At 43.9% G+C, this 17,707-nt stretch overlaps 1 protein-coding gene across 1 annotated transcript in view; it reads right to left on the bottom strand.

Moving 5' to 3' along the window:
* Positions 1-17,707, bottom strand: part of RASGRF2 (Ras protein specific guanine nucleotide releasing factor 2) — an 839,627-nt gene that overhangs the window by 365,801 nt on the left and 456,119 nt on the right. The window contains exon 13 of the mRNA XM_030193334.1: positions 15,885-15,967. Coding sequence (XP_030049194.1) covers positions 15,885-15,967 — 83 coding nt within the window. The remainder of the gene's footprint in view (positions 1-15,884; positions 15,968-17,707) is intronic.

The following is a 17,707-nucleotide window of genomic DNA, read 5'->3' as shown; positions in this document are numbered from 1 at the left end:
AGAAACACATCGCATCCTTGTAGTGCCACTATCACTTTCCCACCCCGCAGGCTCCCCCCCCCCGTACTGTACCCACCCCCTCTTCCCTCCTCCCTTCCAACCCCCACTAAGGTATCTTCCAGAAATTAGCCAACCTATAATCTATGCCCACCTCCCTCAGAATCAAAGGGAATTTAGTACCAGACTTCTACCTCTTGTATGTAGTAACTGAATATATGGGCCCCAAATGTCCAAGAAAGTCTTCCTCCTCCTAGAAGAGCCTCTTACTCCCCGGTGCTCACAAAGCATCAGTTCATGAAATCTATTTCTCCAGTGCCAGAAATCCGGGAGAGAACTACCCACCCATTGACAAAGTAGCAACCTTTTACCAACCAAACAGGCCTTACAAACCAGGTGCCTCCCGGATTTGCTCTGTAAGACAAAGATCTCATGTTTATCCAGCAGTATACCCATCGGAGAGCAGACAATTTTAGAGCCCAGCAAAAAGGACAAATACTGCAAGACAGCGGTCCAAAAATGCTCTACCTGAAAACACTCCCACAAACAATGGCATAGAGATCCTGGCAACCTCCCACACTTTTCACACAAAGGGTCTTCCACCCCGCCCATCTGAAAAAGCTGAGTTTTTGTGAGGTATGCTCTGTGAAGAATTCGGTATTGACATTCACGGAGGCCTGCATTACCGGTCATCTCCGGAATCCGAGAACTCAATATATCAAAGTCCAAGGACAATCCTGGCCTAGCTAAGTCTCGAGCCCAACGCATTCCTATTAATTCTCTGTCCTTCATAAGTGGCAGTTTCCCCAACAACTAATACAACTTCGAGACTGAAAGCCGATCTGTTCCCCCTCCTTCCAAAAATTGTCTCACCCGATGACAATGTCTGGATCTCAAAGCCTCCGATTCTAAAGACCTCACATAGTGTGTTATTTGATGATAGGCAAAAATGTTGTTCATATCATAGCCGATACCTAAAGCTCCCAAATTTAACAGCGTCCCTTGTTTATTTAAAAGATGCTCCAGACGACTAATGCCTAAATGCCTCCAAACCTGAAATATCCTATTATAGTAGATGACGGCAGAAAAAGACCTGCACGGTCCATCCTGTCTGCCCAACAAGATAACTCATATTTGCTACTTTTTGTGTATACCCTACTTTGATTTGTACCTGTGCTCTTCAGGGCACAGACCGTATAAGTCTGCCCAGCACTATCCCCGTCTCCCAACCACCAGCTCTGGCACAGACCGTACAAGTCTGTCCAGCACTATCCCCGCCTCCCAACCACCAGTCCCGCTTCCCACCACTGTCTCTGGCACAGACTGTATAAGTCTGCCCAGCACTATCCCCGCCTCCCAACCACCAGCCCCGCCTCCCGATCTTGACTAAGCTCCTGAGGATCCATTCCTTCAGCACAGGATTCCTTTATGCTTATCCCACGCATGTTTGAATTCCGTTACCGTTTTCATTTTCACCACCTCCCGCGGGAGGGCATTCCAAGCATCCACTACTCTCTCCTTGAAAAAATACTTCCTGACATTTTTCTTGAGTCTGCCCCCCTTCAATATCATTTCATGTCCTCTCGTTCTACCATCTTCCCATCTCCGGAAAAGGTTCGTTTGCGGATTAATACCTTTCAAATATTTGAACGTCTGTATCATATCACCCCTGTTTCTCCTTTCCTCCAGAGTATACAAGTTTAGTTCAGCAAGTCTCTCCTCATACGTCTTGTAATGCAAATCCCATACCATTCTCGTAGCTTTTCTTTGCACCGCTTCAATTCTTTTTACATCCTTAACAAGATACAGCCTCCAAACTGAACACAATACTCCAGGTGGGGCCTCACCAATGACTTATACAGGGGCATCAACACCCCCTTTCTTCTGCTGGTCACACCTCTCTCTATACAGCCTAGCAACCTTCTAGCTAAGGCCACCGCCTTGTCACACTGTTTCGTCGCCTTCAAATCCTCAGATACTATCACCCCAAGATCCCTCTCTCCGCCTGTACCTATCAGACTCTCCCCGCCTAACACATACGTCTCCCGTGGATTTCTATTCCCTAAGTGCATCACTTTGCATTTCTTCGCATTGAATTTTAATTGCCAAACCTTAGACCATTCTTCTAGCTTCCTCAGATCCTTTTTCATGTTTTCCACTCCCTCCCGGGTGTCCACTCTGTTACAGATCTTAGTATCATCCGCAAATAGGCAAACTTTACCTTCTAACCCTTCGGCAATGTCACTCACAAATATATTGAACAGAATCGGCCCCAGCACCGATCCCTGAGGCACTCCACTACTCACCTTTGCCTCCTCCGAGCGAATTCCATTCACCACCACCCTCTGGCGTCTGTCCGTCAACCAGTTCCTAATCCAGTTCACCACTTCGGGTCCTATCTTCAGCCCATCCAGTTTATTTAAGAGCCTCCTGTGGGGAACCGTGTCAAAAGCTTTGCTGAAATCTAAGTAGATTACGTCCATAGCTCGTCCCTGATTCAATTCTCCTGTCACCCAATCAAAGAACTCAATGAGATTTGTTTGGCACAATTTCCCTTTGGTAAAACCATGTTGTCTCGGATCTTGCAACTTATTGGCTTCCAGGAAATTCACTATCCTTTCCTTCAGCATCGGGTCCATTACTTTTCCAATAACCAAAGTGAGGCTTACTGGCCTGTAGTTTCCAGCTTCTTCCCTATCACCACTTTTGTGAAGAGGGACCACCTCCGCCGTTCTCCAATCCCTCGGAACCTTTCCCGTCTGCAAGGATATATTAAACAAATCTTTAAGAGGACCCACCAAAACCTCTCTGAGCTCCCTCAATATCCTGGGGTGGATCCCGTCCGGTCCTATGGCTTTGTCCACCTTTAGCTTTTCAAGTTGTTGATACACACTTTCTTCCGTGAACGGTGCTCTATCCACTTCATTCTCATTTGAACTATTTCCAGTCCATCGCAGTCCTTCACCAGGATTCCATCTCAGGCTTAAAAAATAAGTTTCCACAAATAGGTAACATATCCGACGTGTTTTTCTGCAAGCCCCAAATGACAACAGATCTTTCCAAAGAGTCCGCAAAGATGTCAGCAACAAGCTATTCCGCAGATGTTCTGGAACGTGAGCTCTAGGCGCCTGTAACAGAAAATAAAAATGACAAGGGGCAAAGAACTGACCCTCTATTCTTCGAGGTGTATAATCTTCTCGGTCAAAAAAACAGTCTCCAAAGTGCCTCAACAGACATGCCCTATTATACCGTTTCAAGTCTGGTAATCCCAGTCCTCCTTCCTTCCAGTGGCCCATCAACAGAGATAATGGTAGTTTGGCCTTTTTCCCTCCCCAACAATACCGTCTAAGCAGACGATATAACAATTTAAAATCTCGGTGGTATATAAGGACGTGCAATAACCTTAAACAATAGAGCCACCTGGGGAATTCCACCATTCGAAACAACTGAATGCGCCCATAGAGTGTGAGGGGCAAGGTCACCCAACTATTCAGCCTTGTCTCCGTAGCGCTTAGCAGTCTATTCACATTCAATCGATATATATCAACTGAGTTCATGGACAGCCAAACATCCAGATAACAAAACGAACCCTGCGCCCACCGAAGCGGAAACATCTGCCCCCACTTCCCCTTCTGCTCCTCTGAGGAGGCCAGTGCCAAAGATTTCATATAATTAAGCTTGAACCCTGCATAATCGCCAAATTCTTGAAAGAGTTCTAACAAAGCCGGGAGTGACTGGGAAGGTTGTGTCAAGTGCACCAGTAAGTCATCCGCAAAGGCCGACAGCAAGAACTGCGAGACACCTATCGGCACTCCTTTAATCTCTGGATGGGTTTGTATCGCTCTAATCAGTGGATCTAAGGACAACACAAACAGTAGAGGAGAGAGCGGACACCCTTGCCTTGTGCCTCGAAAGATGTTAAATGAGCGGGAGCGGACCCCATTTACCCAGACATATGCCAAAGGCTCCAGATACAGCACCTGAATCGCATCTAGAAAGAACCCCTGGATACCACATTGCTTCAAAGTCTCAAACAAATAGGGCCATCTCACCCTGTCAAAAGCTTTCTCTGCATCAAAACTGATTAACAGAGAAGCCAAACGCTTATATTTCATAGTCTCTAAGGAGGCCAGTATAGCACGGATATTCCGAACCGCTGTCCTCCCCCTCATGAACCCCACTTGAGCCTCTTCTACCAAATCTGGGAGTACCCGAGCCAACCTATTTGCCAATATCTTAGCATATAATTTGGCATCCACGTTAAGAAGGGAGATTGGTCTATACGATCTGGGGTCTGCCATATCCTTACCAGCCTTTGGGATGACTACAATCTGAGCTACCTTCATTGTTTCCGGCACAGTCCGCTCCGCTACCATAGAATTAAACAAGGCCAAAGCGGTCTCTTAAGATTTTCATAGAACTGCTTATAGAACTCCATACGATAGCCATCCGGACCCGGCGTTTTATGAGAAGCACTTTGTTGCAATGCTAGCATAAGGTCTCCCTCCACAATTGGGCTATTTAACCTCTGCAACTGTCGAGGGGACAATTTGGGTAGCTCTACAGAATCTAAAAACATATCAGCACTCAGCCCCTCATCTTCCAGTCTAACGTATAGGGCCTCGTAAAACTGGCCAAAATGGTCTGCTATACTCTGATCTGTTCTCAACAGCTGCCCATTTAAAGCCTTCAGTTGTAGAACTCTGGAGGCTCCACTTTTACTCCGAACCATGTTCGCCAACAATTTCCCTGCCTTGTTACCATATTGGAATAGTTTATATTTATAATAAAACTGGGACTTTACAGATGTAGTAATTCGTTGAGTTCTTTCTGCGTGACCAAAAGCAGTGACTTATTCTCAGCAGTAGTGTTCCAGCCATATAGCTTCCTATATTTGTGAACCTGCAACTCTAAACGCAAAATCTCCTTATCTCGAAGCTTCCGAGATCTAGCACAGTAAGAAATAATATCCCCTCGCAATACAGCTTTCTCTGTTTCCCAAAAAAGGGTCGGCTGCTGTCTGTGAATATCATTATGAAATTCATAATCCGCCATCCTCTCTGTTAGAAATGTCTGAAATGTCTGAAATTTCTGATCTCCTACTAAATCTAAGGGATATCTCCAAAGGCGCATGTCACCCCCCTTTATGGGCCTTATCCATCTCAGCCAAACCAAGCCATGGTCTGAGACAGCATAAGGACCAATCTCTGCCTGCACCATCTGCGAAAAAAGAGGGCTCAAAACAAACAAGTAATCTATGCGAGACTGGGACGCGTGGGCTCTGGAAAGATGAGTAAAATCTCTATCCGATGGGTGTAAAATTCGTCACACATCCACAAGATCCAATGCATCACAAAGCAGGGATAAGGCCCGAGCACCCCCTCCCGAACTCCCAGCACCAGAGCCAGATCTATCAAGCAGGGGGTCAACCACTAAGTTGAAATCTCCTCCCATGATAATATTCCCCCCTTTAAACTTGGTTAATTTGGAGATTAATGCCTGAAAAAAAACTTTTTATCGAACACATTTGGGGCATATACATTACAGAGCACCAGTTTCTGGCCCTCGATTTCCATCTGAGCCACAATATAACGACCCTCCAAACTCATTATTGTGGAGGTTATCTTAATTTGTAAACCTTTTCTAAAGAGAATTAGTACCCCGGCCTTCCTCCCCACTGCTGGGGCCTCTAACAAAGATCCTACCCAGCCTGTCTTAAACATTAAATGTTCCCTTGATGACAGATGCGTCTCCTGCAATAGGGCTATATCCACTTGTTGTCGCTTCAGTGCCTGAATCACATTTGTCCGCTTTATGGGGGACGAAACTCCCCCAATATTCCAAGAGACAATTTTAAGTGACCCCAATGCACCAGAAATCTAATATTAACATAAGAAAGGTTATACATTTGAACAAAATGAGAGAAACCCCCCCAGCCCATGGGGCTCCTCTCTCCAATCCCCTCTGACTCTGTCCCTGAAAATGAAACTCTTTCAGATACCTCCCTCCCGCTCCTATCCCCCCTCCCCCCCTTCCCTACCCTAGAACTACTCCATAGTACTACCATGGCCTAGGATCACGTGAGCTCCCCCCCCCCCCCGCCACCCTTCTCTATCTTCCACCCAGTATGATACCTTCTTCATGAAAACCCCACTATACCATAGCACCAACCCCCTTATTAGCCCACTGCCCATTTTAACCCACATTTGCACTGTAAAATCCTCCAGCATTAATTAGCATAGTAACCCCCCCCCCCTTTCCCTAACATAGAGGACCCACCACCCCTTTCAATAGCCAAATTGTAAAGCAATGTCCACCTCCCTTTAAGTGGAGGTCTTATGTCTCAACTCAACAGTTAACATTTGAAACAGTGATAACAGGTACATTTGAGCCCTTTCTGCAACCACGGTTCCTTAGCATGCTACCACACTCCGGGCTATTAAATTACCAAACTTTGTCCCAACATCATGGTGTGCACGCTCCACTGCAGCTTCCAGGAATCACCATCCTCAATGTTCCAGCATGGTCTCCTCGGACGCCCGTTCAGACTGGACCTTCAGCAGCCAAGTCCCGCTTTATAAACTGCATAGCCTCTGCTGCTGAAGAGAACATGGACTGTTTCCCATTGTGCCATATCTTTAAACGGGCCGGGTAAAGCAAAGCAAATTGGATTTTTTTTGCAAATAGCTGTTGACACACCTCACGAAAAGCTCGCCGCTGTAGAGACACTCCAGCTGAGAAGTCCTGGAAGCAGCTCACGGTGTTATTCTCATACTGTACAATCCCAGCCTTTCCGAAAGGCTCGAAAAATCTCTTGCTTGTGAGCAAAGTTGAGAACTTTGAAGATAACAATTCGGGGGCGTGGGTCTTTCGAGTTTACAGGTCCCACCCGGTGAGCACGCTCCACTCTTAAGGGCCCAGCTAGTGATTGTATGTGTAAATTTTTGGTAGCCAGCTTTCCAGAAAATCTCTCAATCCTGAGTCCTTGATCTTTTCTGGCAGACCTACCATCTTGATGTTACTCCTGCGAGCCCTGTTCTCCAGGTCCTCAAGCTTACTCTCCAGCCTTTCCTCCTTGCTTGCCAGGTCTTTTTGCGTTTTCTCATGTTGTTGGGCTTGGTCCTCCACGTCAGAGAGCCGCTGTTTATATTGGGAGAACGCTGAATGAATGTTCTCCAGCTTCACATCAATGCCTCCTAATTGCCCCGTGATCGTTTGTAGTTTTAGATCCACCGACGCTCCCAGCATGGCAGAGACCTCCGCTACCACTTCCGCTGCCCACATGGAGCTCACTGACTTCAGACCTTCTCCCTCTTCGTCCGCCATCTTGGTTTCCGCTGTGCGGGTCCGTGCGCTGTCTTTTTTCGTCGTTTTAGCGGCCATCACTTACCTGTTTGACTCCGCGATGTTTCCCAGCGATGCCCCAAGTTATCGGACCGCCATTACTGTGGTTCCCGCTTTTCAAAGCGGCGAAGGTAAAGTTTTTAATCAATGAAAACGGCACGGGAGAGGCGGGAGCTCAGCACAACGACACCCGCTCTCTAGCCATGCATCACGTGATCTCCCTTATGCATGCAATTTAATTACTTAACAAGCCAATCAATGCCAATAATTGCCACTTAAGCAATTATTGATACTAATTGACATTAATTAGAACTTATGCGCACAACTTGCTAGGCATATTCTGTAAAGTGGTGCATGTAAATTTGAATGCGCACTGCCAAAAAAAAGGGGCCCGGAAAATTGAAGGACAGCTGTGTAGAAAGTGGGACAGCGGTGAAAAACAGTGGTAAAGAGAGCAGGAGGGCTGCCAGTAGTGTCTAAAACACAGGCACTTGACTGGCCATCAGGGTTGAGGGGCCTGAGGCTGGAATGGGGAGGGCCTGGGCCCCTAAGACCCCTGGAGCTATGCCACTGCTGCGAAGCTGCATCCTGATGCTTCTGGGCCATCTCTTAAAGGGGCTAGCAACATATTATATTTTAGCCTTCCGTGTACCCCTCTCCCCAACAAAAAGCCCCTAGCCCAATCAATATCTCTCCCCACAAGATTAGCCCATGACCATCCTCCCTTACCCAAAGGGGGGTCATGGATTTGATATACTGCCATTCTGTAGTACAACCAAAGCAGTTTACATTTATACATACACATACATCAAGTTTTCAGCCCACTGCACTAACCATTAGGCTACTCCTCCACTCCCTCCAATTGGGAAGTCCCAACCCCAAAGCCAAGAACGGCCACCCTACCCGTAACCTATAAAAGTTCCTGGGATCCAGTGGGTGGGCAGGAGTAATCTACAGTCACTCCTGCCCTTGCTGGAACCTGAATCCAAAATGCACTGACGACCCCTATAAAAAAGGGATAAAATGTGGTTTTTTTTTGGATAAGGCAGCTAGCATGTTCAAGACATCCGAAGATCTGTTTTTGATTCCTACATTTCTATTGCTTTAATACCCTAGAATAGTTAGAACACTCATGACCCACCTATGCCCCTTCCATATGAACGCTCCCTGTGCAGTTACATGCTAGACAATTGAGGTGTGCACTCTATAAAGTTGGGTCATAACTCGCCTATGTGCATACATGGAAATTTGTGCTAATCAGTGCTAGTTAAGGACAATTATTAATGGTTATTGCCAATAAACACCAAGAGCCAATTAAGTTATTCACTTAAGTGGTACTATACTATAACTACACACGCATTGGCACACCTAACTGTGTGTACCATTTATGTGTTGCATATAAGTACATCAAAGAGGTAATTCTCAAAAGATCTCCTGAAATTAGGTACTGGGATGCTGCGTCCTGAGCCCAGATTCTATAATGGCAATTGCGTGTGCAATTGCTGTTCTAGAATACTAGTGTAAGTTCACATTTACATGCCTAACTTTAGGCGCAAGAACTTATGCTAGATAAATGGTTGATGTAAATACTCGTGCCTAACTCTAGGCAGTTAGGCACATAAATGCAGGTATTCTATAACCCAAACACACAACTGCCAGACACACCTCTTGACCTGCCCATGCCCATCCCAAGACCATGATCCTCTTGCAGTTGCACGCCCTGGAATTTTCATGCATATCAAAGAAGAGCGATCAAAATAATAAAACATTGGAAATAATTTTTTTCACTCAAAGAATCTAAGCTCTGGAACTCGTTGCCAAAGAATGTGGTAACATCAGCTGGAATATCTGGGTTTAAAAAAGGTTTGGATAAGTTCCTGGAAGAAAGGTCCGTAGTCTGTTATTGAGACAGCATGGGGAAGCCACTGCTTGCCCTGGGACTGGTAGCAAGGAATGGTACTATTTGGGTTTCTGTCAGGTACTTGTGACCTGGATTAGCCACTGTTGGAAGCAGGATACTGGGCTAGAGGGACCATTGGTGTGACCCGATATAGCTATTCTTATATTTTTACATTCTTAACTCCTCTTATATGAGGAAAGGCTAAAGTGGTTAGGGCTCTTCAGCTTAGAAAACAGATGGCTGAGGGGAGATATGATTGAGGTCTACAAAATCCTGAGTGGTGTAGAATGGGTAAATGTGAATCGATTTTTCACTCTTTCAAAAAGCACAAGGACCAGGGGACACTCAATGACGTTACATGGAAATATTTTTTCACTCAATAAATAGTTAAGTTCTGGAACTCGTTGGCAGAGGATGTGGCAACAGCAGTTAGTGTATCAAGGTTTAAAAAAGGTTTGGACAAGTTCCTGGAGGAAAATCCATAGTCTGCTATTGAGACAGACATGGGGAAGCCACTGCTTGCCCTGGGATTGGTAGCATGGAATGTTGCTACTATTTGAGTTTCTGTCAGGTACTTGTGACCTGAATTGGCCACTGTTGAAAACAGGATACTGGGCTATATGAACCTTTGGTCTGACCAGTATGGCTATTCTTATGTTCTTAGAATACCAATTAGGGGAAGTTACATATGTAACTCCTAATTATGCCAATTAACACTAATTAGTTAACTAATGCCAATTAACAGCTTTTTAGCTTATTAAGTTATGTAACTGACCCTATTCTATAAAATGCATGTGCAACTTTGTGCGCGTCACAAATTTGGGTGTAAAAGTTTGTAGCATTAGGGGACAAGAGGTCAATTCAAAAAAGGTTGCCTCAAGTTAGGCGCCTAAATTTTGTGCACAGTGAATTCTATAACAGCAATTAAGCACATAATTGCCAGAATAGTAGTGTGTCGGCATTTGTGCACTAACATTTAGGCATGGCCACTTACGCCAGGTCTATGGCAGCTGTAAATGTGTGCACCTAAATGTGGCACACGTAACTGATAAGTATTCTATGAAATGAACCCTAGAATAGTTAGAACACTCATGACCCACCTATGCCCTTCCATATGAATGCTCCCTGTGCAGTTACATGCTAGACAATTTAGGTGTGCACTCTATAAAGTTGGGTCATAACTCGCCTATGTGCGTACATGGAAATTTGTGCTAATCAGTGCTAGTTAAGGACAATTATTAATGGTTATTGCCAATAAACACCAAGAGCCAATTAAGTTATTCACTTAAGTGGTACTATACTATAACTACGCATGCATTGGCACACCTAACTGTGTGTACCATTTATAGGATTAGAGGGAAAGTATATTTTTAGGTTAACTATATCCCATTCCCTCCAGCATGCGGGTGACTTATTATTTAAATTTTTAAGTGTAATGTCCATTTTTCAGTACTAATTTTACAGATCAGTACTTTTTCATTTTTATTTTGATAGGATGACAACTGCTAATGACATTAGTCTAAAAAGTAGTCTTGCTATGGTACTGTAAATACACTGACAATTTAAAGAACATTCACTGACTGCAACAAGTAATTAAATACATCGCAGAGCTAAATTGTATATAATTCAGTTACACAGCAAAATGGATTAAAATCCTTACACTCTGATTTTTATTAATGCAATAAAATATAAAACTTGACATGTCCAATCTCAAATCACTGAAAAAAGTGAAACCTCTGTATCCAATGGATCAAATGCATGGTTATTGCTCCATTCATTATTATTACAATTCCAGTTTCCTGCAGGAGTTTAAGTGTGGATTCAACAGTAGGTGATAGAAAATTCAACTGCAAAGTTTTCACAATTCTGTGCGAATTATGGGGAACATTTATATAATTTGCATAGTAAATAATGCAAGTTTTTGTAAAGGGCCTTTAAATCCTTGTACTAAAATCAGTACTCAGCAGAGAACATATTGATATTGTCACAGTAGAGTGGAATGAACTTTTTTACTACAGTACTTTCTTCAAGAAGTGATCACAGTGACATAATCTGAGGAGTTAGGCAGTGAATCCATAGAAGATTCCAGTTAAAAGAAATGAGATAGTGGAAAAGACAGCAGCCTACTGTCCAGCTCCTGTTCTCATCAGGAAGAAAGGTGTTGCAGCAGGGAAAGTGAATGCCAGTCTCCTGTTCACAACCCCACCTCACCCCTTTCCCCTCCTTCCTTTCTTGCACTCTGCTCTACTCCTTCTCTTGTACCCTCCATTTCCTCTCTCCCTACTCTTTCTAACTGATTATCTTTGCTTTGCTCTTCAGGTGGTGAAGCTTAACTTCCACACTACTGCTTCTTCTGTTTCCCTGTCATCAGTCCATGCATATTCTTAGGTGTCGGGATCTGGAAACCCATTCACCTTGACAGTATTTCTTCCCCCATTACAATCATCATATCCATCACCAATCACCTGCCACCTTGCTCCTATATCTTCTACCACGGGCCCATTCTAATCGTTAAATCGTGGGTTGTGGTCTCCCAATAACAGCATTGACCACTGTTCTCTAATCCCTATGTACTGTATATATTTATTCATACTAGCTGCAGAGTGAATGTATTGATAGATGAGCAAAAGGAGTTGATTGTTGCAATTGTCTGGGTCTTGCCACGTCTGAATACATGGAACTGATGGCTTTCTTCAAGGTATGCTGTGAGGTCTGAAGTTTGTCTTTATATATAATAGGTTCTCAAACCTGATTGGCGGGATTTGAGGTGTATAGTTTCCTCAGTACGGAGGGCAATTTTGGTGGGAAATTGAGGCAGGAAAGTCTGTTGGTCACAAATTTGAATTTTGGAAGGAAAGTTCGTTGGCCACAATTTTAAATTCTGGCTAGAATGAAGCTGTTAATTCATTGGGACAGTTATGCCACTGGAGGGGGGGGGGGGGGTGGGATTTCTGTTTGCCATATTCTACAACTTTGTGATGGGGGAAGAAGATGTTTGTCCTCGGCCCCTGTCCTTTTTGTGCTAAATTTCTTTTGAATGAGTGGTTGCCATGCTTTGTTTAGGATGAGCACTTTGTCTCCTTTGAAGTTATTAGCATGTCTTGCTATCTCTATTGCTCTTTAATTCTTTTCGGCCACCAACGATCTTTCTTTTCCCAAGATTTTTGTGTTCTCAAACCTAAATTGTACGACCTTAGCATGAAAGGCTAAAACTGATTTTTCTGTGTTACAGAGCTTGTGGTGTCTCTCATGCTCTTGTTGCCTTTTCTCTACAGTGCATCCAGTTTTGCCAATGTACAATTGGGTGCAACTGCATGGAATTTCATACACTCCAGGGGTTTGGAGCAGAGGTTGCTGGTCTTTGACATGTGTGAGTGTGGATGCCAGTTTCTGTGGTGCACTGTAGGCTTTTTTATGTTATTTTTCAAGTTTTCCTATGCAATCTATCACTCCATGGGGAGAGTGGAGCACTACAAGTTTCTGTTCTGTCACAGGTCATCATCTAATGGTTGTTCTTGATTTCATGGGTTGGGTTGTCCAGCAATTGTAGGGCTCAAGAAGTGTCCCTTCTGCTGTACCTATTAGCTAGGAATGTGTCCCAGAGGGTGTCCTTTTCTTTCTGAAGACTGTCCAGGTTGCAAACTCATAGCGCTCTGTTCAATAGTGTATGTAGGGCACCTCTTTTTGTGGCTACATGGTGGTGGGACTCTGAATGAAGAGGAAAGGCTACAAGAGCATAAGAAACACCACAAGTTCTGCAACACAGAAAGCCAATTGAACATTGGTAAGACCAGACACACCATAGAGGAAAGGCTACAAGAGCATAAGAGACACCACAAGCTGTGCAACATGGAAAAATCAGCTGTAGTCCTTCATGCTAAGGCAACTGGTCATACAATTAGACTTGAGGTTATTTTCCTAAAAATTAAAAAACCCTGAGGACATATCTGAAGAAGTCCAAAAGGAGAATCACTTTCACTAACGGGGGCAATATTAAACAATGTGTCCAGAAGAAGCACAGCGCTCTTAACTTGTCAAACAAGCAATCATGTACTATCATGGACCTCAGCAGTGACTTGTTTCACACAAGGCAAACATCCTTGTGACTTGCACATTTCTTCATCAGTCCATCTTTTAAAACTTTTGCACTTTTTAAAATTTTATCAAAACTCCATATGAAAACTATTTCAAAACTTATCTTAATGATGTATGTCTCTCATAGGACCAATACCACCAACATGGTTCGTATGTTTCGCTATGTTGCATCAGGGCGAGGTCTCGGACATAAACTATTGTCTATATACTTCATTAGTCAAGTACAAAATGGGAAACATCTTGATGCTACTTTCTCTTGTTACTTGTACACAGTTTGAGTAAATATAAAAAGCTGGTAATCATGATTTTTTTTTTTACATGTTCATACAAAGTTCCTGTCTCAGAGGATATTTAACTACATCTGCATTGACTTGGGAACCTAAAAGTGCCAGACTAGTTCATAAGTCTTAGGGCCCTGTTTACTAAGCCGTGTTATGGGTGCGTTAACTTTTTAGCAGGCACTAAAAATTAGCACATTTGAACAATAGAGACATCGATTATATTCCTATGGGCATCTCTACAGTTAGAGCGTGCTATAAAGTGTGCGCACCTACAGCGTGGCTTAGTAAACAGTTAACCAGACCCAAAGAAGCTTGACATCTGATAAACATATATACAGTACTGTTTATTATTATACGTACAGTATACAGTCTCAGTTAACTGACATTAGGCTTACTTGAAGTAATCAGTTATAGTCCTCTGTACACTCTTGGGTCTGTGATTTCCATAGACTACGTCTGCCAGACGGTAAAAACTATCATAGCACTGACATCCAGTGGCCTCCAGATAGGCCCGCACGGTGTTGAGACTCTCCAGCGCTCTTGCAAAAGTGACAGGAAGAGGTTGTTGAATTTCTTCAGCATGTGCCTCGCTGCTCATTTCTTCATCTGTTCCATCATCAGCTGTTGCCTGCGTTGTAGGCGCATATCTCGACATCAGTGCTGTCTTCAGCTGTTTGTAGATCGTAATCAACAGCTACGTAGCGATGAAACTCCTCTTCAGTAACACCGGCCTGTGTAACATGATTCCAGGCTTCTTTCTGCATATGTAGGGAATCCAACAGGGATAGATTACGAGCCAGTTTAACAGCACGTTTATCCTTGCCAGTCTGGTCATCCATAATGCTCATCAGACGACGTAGCACAAGAGTCCGATAATGTTGTCTGAAATTGGCTATTATGCCCTGATCCATAGGTTGGATCAGAGAGGTAGTGTTTTGTGGCAGGAAGCCCATCTTGACGTTATACAGCCTGACATCATCACTGTGTGCAGCACAATTATCACAAAGCAACAAAATCTGATGCTTTTGTGCCCGCATTCTAGTGTCTAACTTCTTTAGACACTGCTTCCAAATTACCCCAGTCATCCATGAATTTGCGTTAGCCTTGTATGACACAGGAAGTCGCTTAACTTTCTTGACGCAACGGGGCTGTTTGCTCTTTCCAATGACGAGGGGTTCCAACTTCTCACTCCCATCCATATTGCAGCAAAAGAGGATTGTCAGTCGGTCCTTCGATGTTTTACCTCCAGTAGTTTCGGCATGTTTGAATGCAAGTGTTCCATCAGGAATCGCTCGCCAGTAGAGACCATTTTCGTCAGCACTGAAAATGTCATGAGGTGCAAACTCATTCAAGATGGTAGGAAGAACTGAAACAACCCAATTTTCAGCACCAAAGTCATCAGCGTCTTGTTTCTCACCATGCTGTTTCTTGAATTTTATGCTGTTCCTCTCCTTCCATCTTTCCAACCATCCAACAGTGGCTTTGAATTTAGTTAGTCCAAGACTTTCAGCTGGCTGATTAGCTTTCTCCATAAGCAGTGGACCATTGACAGGAAACTGTCTGCTCCTGACTCGAGAAAACCACCAAAGAAGAGCATCTTCTATCTCCTCAGCTTTTCCCCCCATTTCTGTTTCCATTGTGGATTTGTATTGTTTTGCCAGTCTTCCAGAAGCTGGTCTTTCTGCTTCAAGACACATGAAATTTGAATTGGATTGACACCATATTCTTTAGCAATAGATGCTTGACTTTGTTTGTTTTCTAAGTTTTTAAGAACTTCTATTCGTTCAGCCAGTGTTAGAGTCTTACAGTTCCGCCGCGACGACGACCCCAGTGTACACCCTAACAACATTCTTTCACTTATTCTGCCTGTGGCAGTTAAAGAGGCAGTAAATTTGAAATCTCATTGGTTGTCACGCACCAATCGGCTTCCATATTCCATGCGTGCGCTTATGCTGAGTCTTATGCTGAGTCTTTCCTGCATATAACCGAATCTTGCACTTAGTGGTGCGCTAAACCGAAGTTTGTCCTCATAGAAATTGATGGTAACAAAAACGGGACTGAAGTATGGCATGCAGTTAAACAGAGCTTATGCTTATCCGACGTGCACTTAAATGGAGTGCACTGTATTTGTCTTCTATTTCTAAAGGAATTTTTAAGCTGGGAAAATTTTGCATGAAAGAAAAAGAGCTCTTGACAAGCAAGTTGCATCCTAGACTGTAATAATGAAAATATAAAGATTCTGCATTTTAAAGATACCATGTACTCACCGAATCATGTGTGGAACAGTAACTTTAGAATTTTCTTCAAATACATTTGTCATCAAACCATTGCATCTTATATTATCTATACACTGTAAAAAAGAAAAAATGAAATTATTTAAGCTCGATGCAAATATACTTTTATTCTTTCAAAAGATGACTTCAAAAATGTGATAATGATCAGGAGAAAATCTTATTTTTTAGAATAGTGGTATGAAATGATTCCCAATATTACGTTGTGTGACTAAATTATCACAAATTATAAAATATTTTTTAGGAACAATGGGAAAAAAACCAATAAAATTTCAATTTAAAAAAGAAACATAAATAAACATGAACATGGATGTCATTTTCTGAGGAAGTGGGTGGAGGGTAAGATAAAGCAATGCTTCTCACCTGTAGCAGTATTGATAAGGCATAGGTGGTTGGTGATTGGACGTCTGGGGAGGCTAAAGGGGGTGAGGCTGGGGCAGATCAAGTTAAAATCCTTGGGGTGAGGGGTGACACCTATGTCATTAGTAAATGGACAGCGGTTCACTTTTGAACACAGCAGGAAGGACTCCTCAACTTACGGGCCCTTTTACTAAGCCGCGTAAGCGTCTACGCGTGCCCAACATGCACCAAAATGGAGTTATAGCCCGACTACCGAATGGCTCTTGCAGTAATTTCATATTTGGTGTGCGTTCAATATACGTGTCTCAATAATATTTTTTATTTTCAGGCACGCGTAACGAACGCGCATAGGTCATTAACGCCCGGATACTGCATGAGTCTTTACCACTAGGTCAATGACTGATGGTAAGGTCTCAGACCCAAAATGGACACGCGGCAATTTTCATTTTGCCGCAAGTCCATTTTCAACAAAATTTTTTAAAAAGGCCTTTTATACAGGCGCGCTAAAAATGGATCGACACGTGCCCAAAACCCGTACCTACACTACCCGCAAGCCATTTTTCAGCGCACCTTTGTAAAAGGACCCCGTGGAGGGGCATAATCGAAAGGGTGTTTTACTGAGGACGTCCTTGCAAAACGTCCCGGCGAAGGGGTGGGGAAACCCGTATTATCGAAACACGATGGACGTCCATCTTTCGTTTCAATAATATGGATGGGGACGCCCAAATCCTGAAATTTAGGTCATCCTTAGAGATGGTCATCCCTAGACTTGGTCGTTTCTGATTTTCGGCGATAATGGAAACCAAGGACGCCCATCTCAGAAACAACTAAATGCAAGCCTTTGGGTCGTGGGAGGAGCCAGCATTCGTAGTGCACTGGTCCCCCCTTACATGCCAGGACACCAACCGGGCACCCTAAGGGGCACTGCAGTGGATGTCATAAATTGTTCCCAGGTACATAGCTCCCTTACCGTGTGTGCTGAGCCCCCCAAAACTCACTACCCACAACTGTACACCACTACCATAGTCCTTAGGGGTGAAGGGAGGCACCTAGATGTGGGTACAGTGGGTTTCTGGTGGGTTTTGGAGGGCTCACATGTACCACTACAAGTGTAACAGGTGGGGGAGGATGGGCCTGGATCCACCTGCCTGAAGTGCACCCACTAAAACTGCTCCAGGGACCTGCATACTGCTGCGATGGACCTGAGTATGACATTTGAGGCTGGCATAGAGGCTGGCACAAAAGATTTTTAAAGATATTTTTTGAGGGTGGAAGGGGGTTAGTGACCACTGGGGGAGTAAGGGGAGGTGATCCCCGATTCCCTCCGGTGGTCATCTGGTCAATTCAGGCAACTTTTTGTGGCTTGGTCGTACGAAAAACAGGACCAGGTAAAGTCATCCAAGTGCTCGTCAGGGACGCCTTTTTTTTTCCATTATGGG

The sequence above is a fragment of the Microcaecilia unicolor genome, chromosome 2 (assembly GCF_901765095.1).
Source record: "Microcaecilia unicolor chromosome 2, aMicUni1.1, whole genome shotgun sequence".
Classification (NCBI taxonomy): domain Eukaryota; kingdom Metazoa; phylum Chordata; class Amphibia; order Gymnophiona; family Siphonopidae; genus Microcaecilia; species Microcaecilia unicolor.
This window is presented reverse-complemented; position numbering and strand designations above follow the sequence as displayed.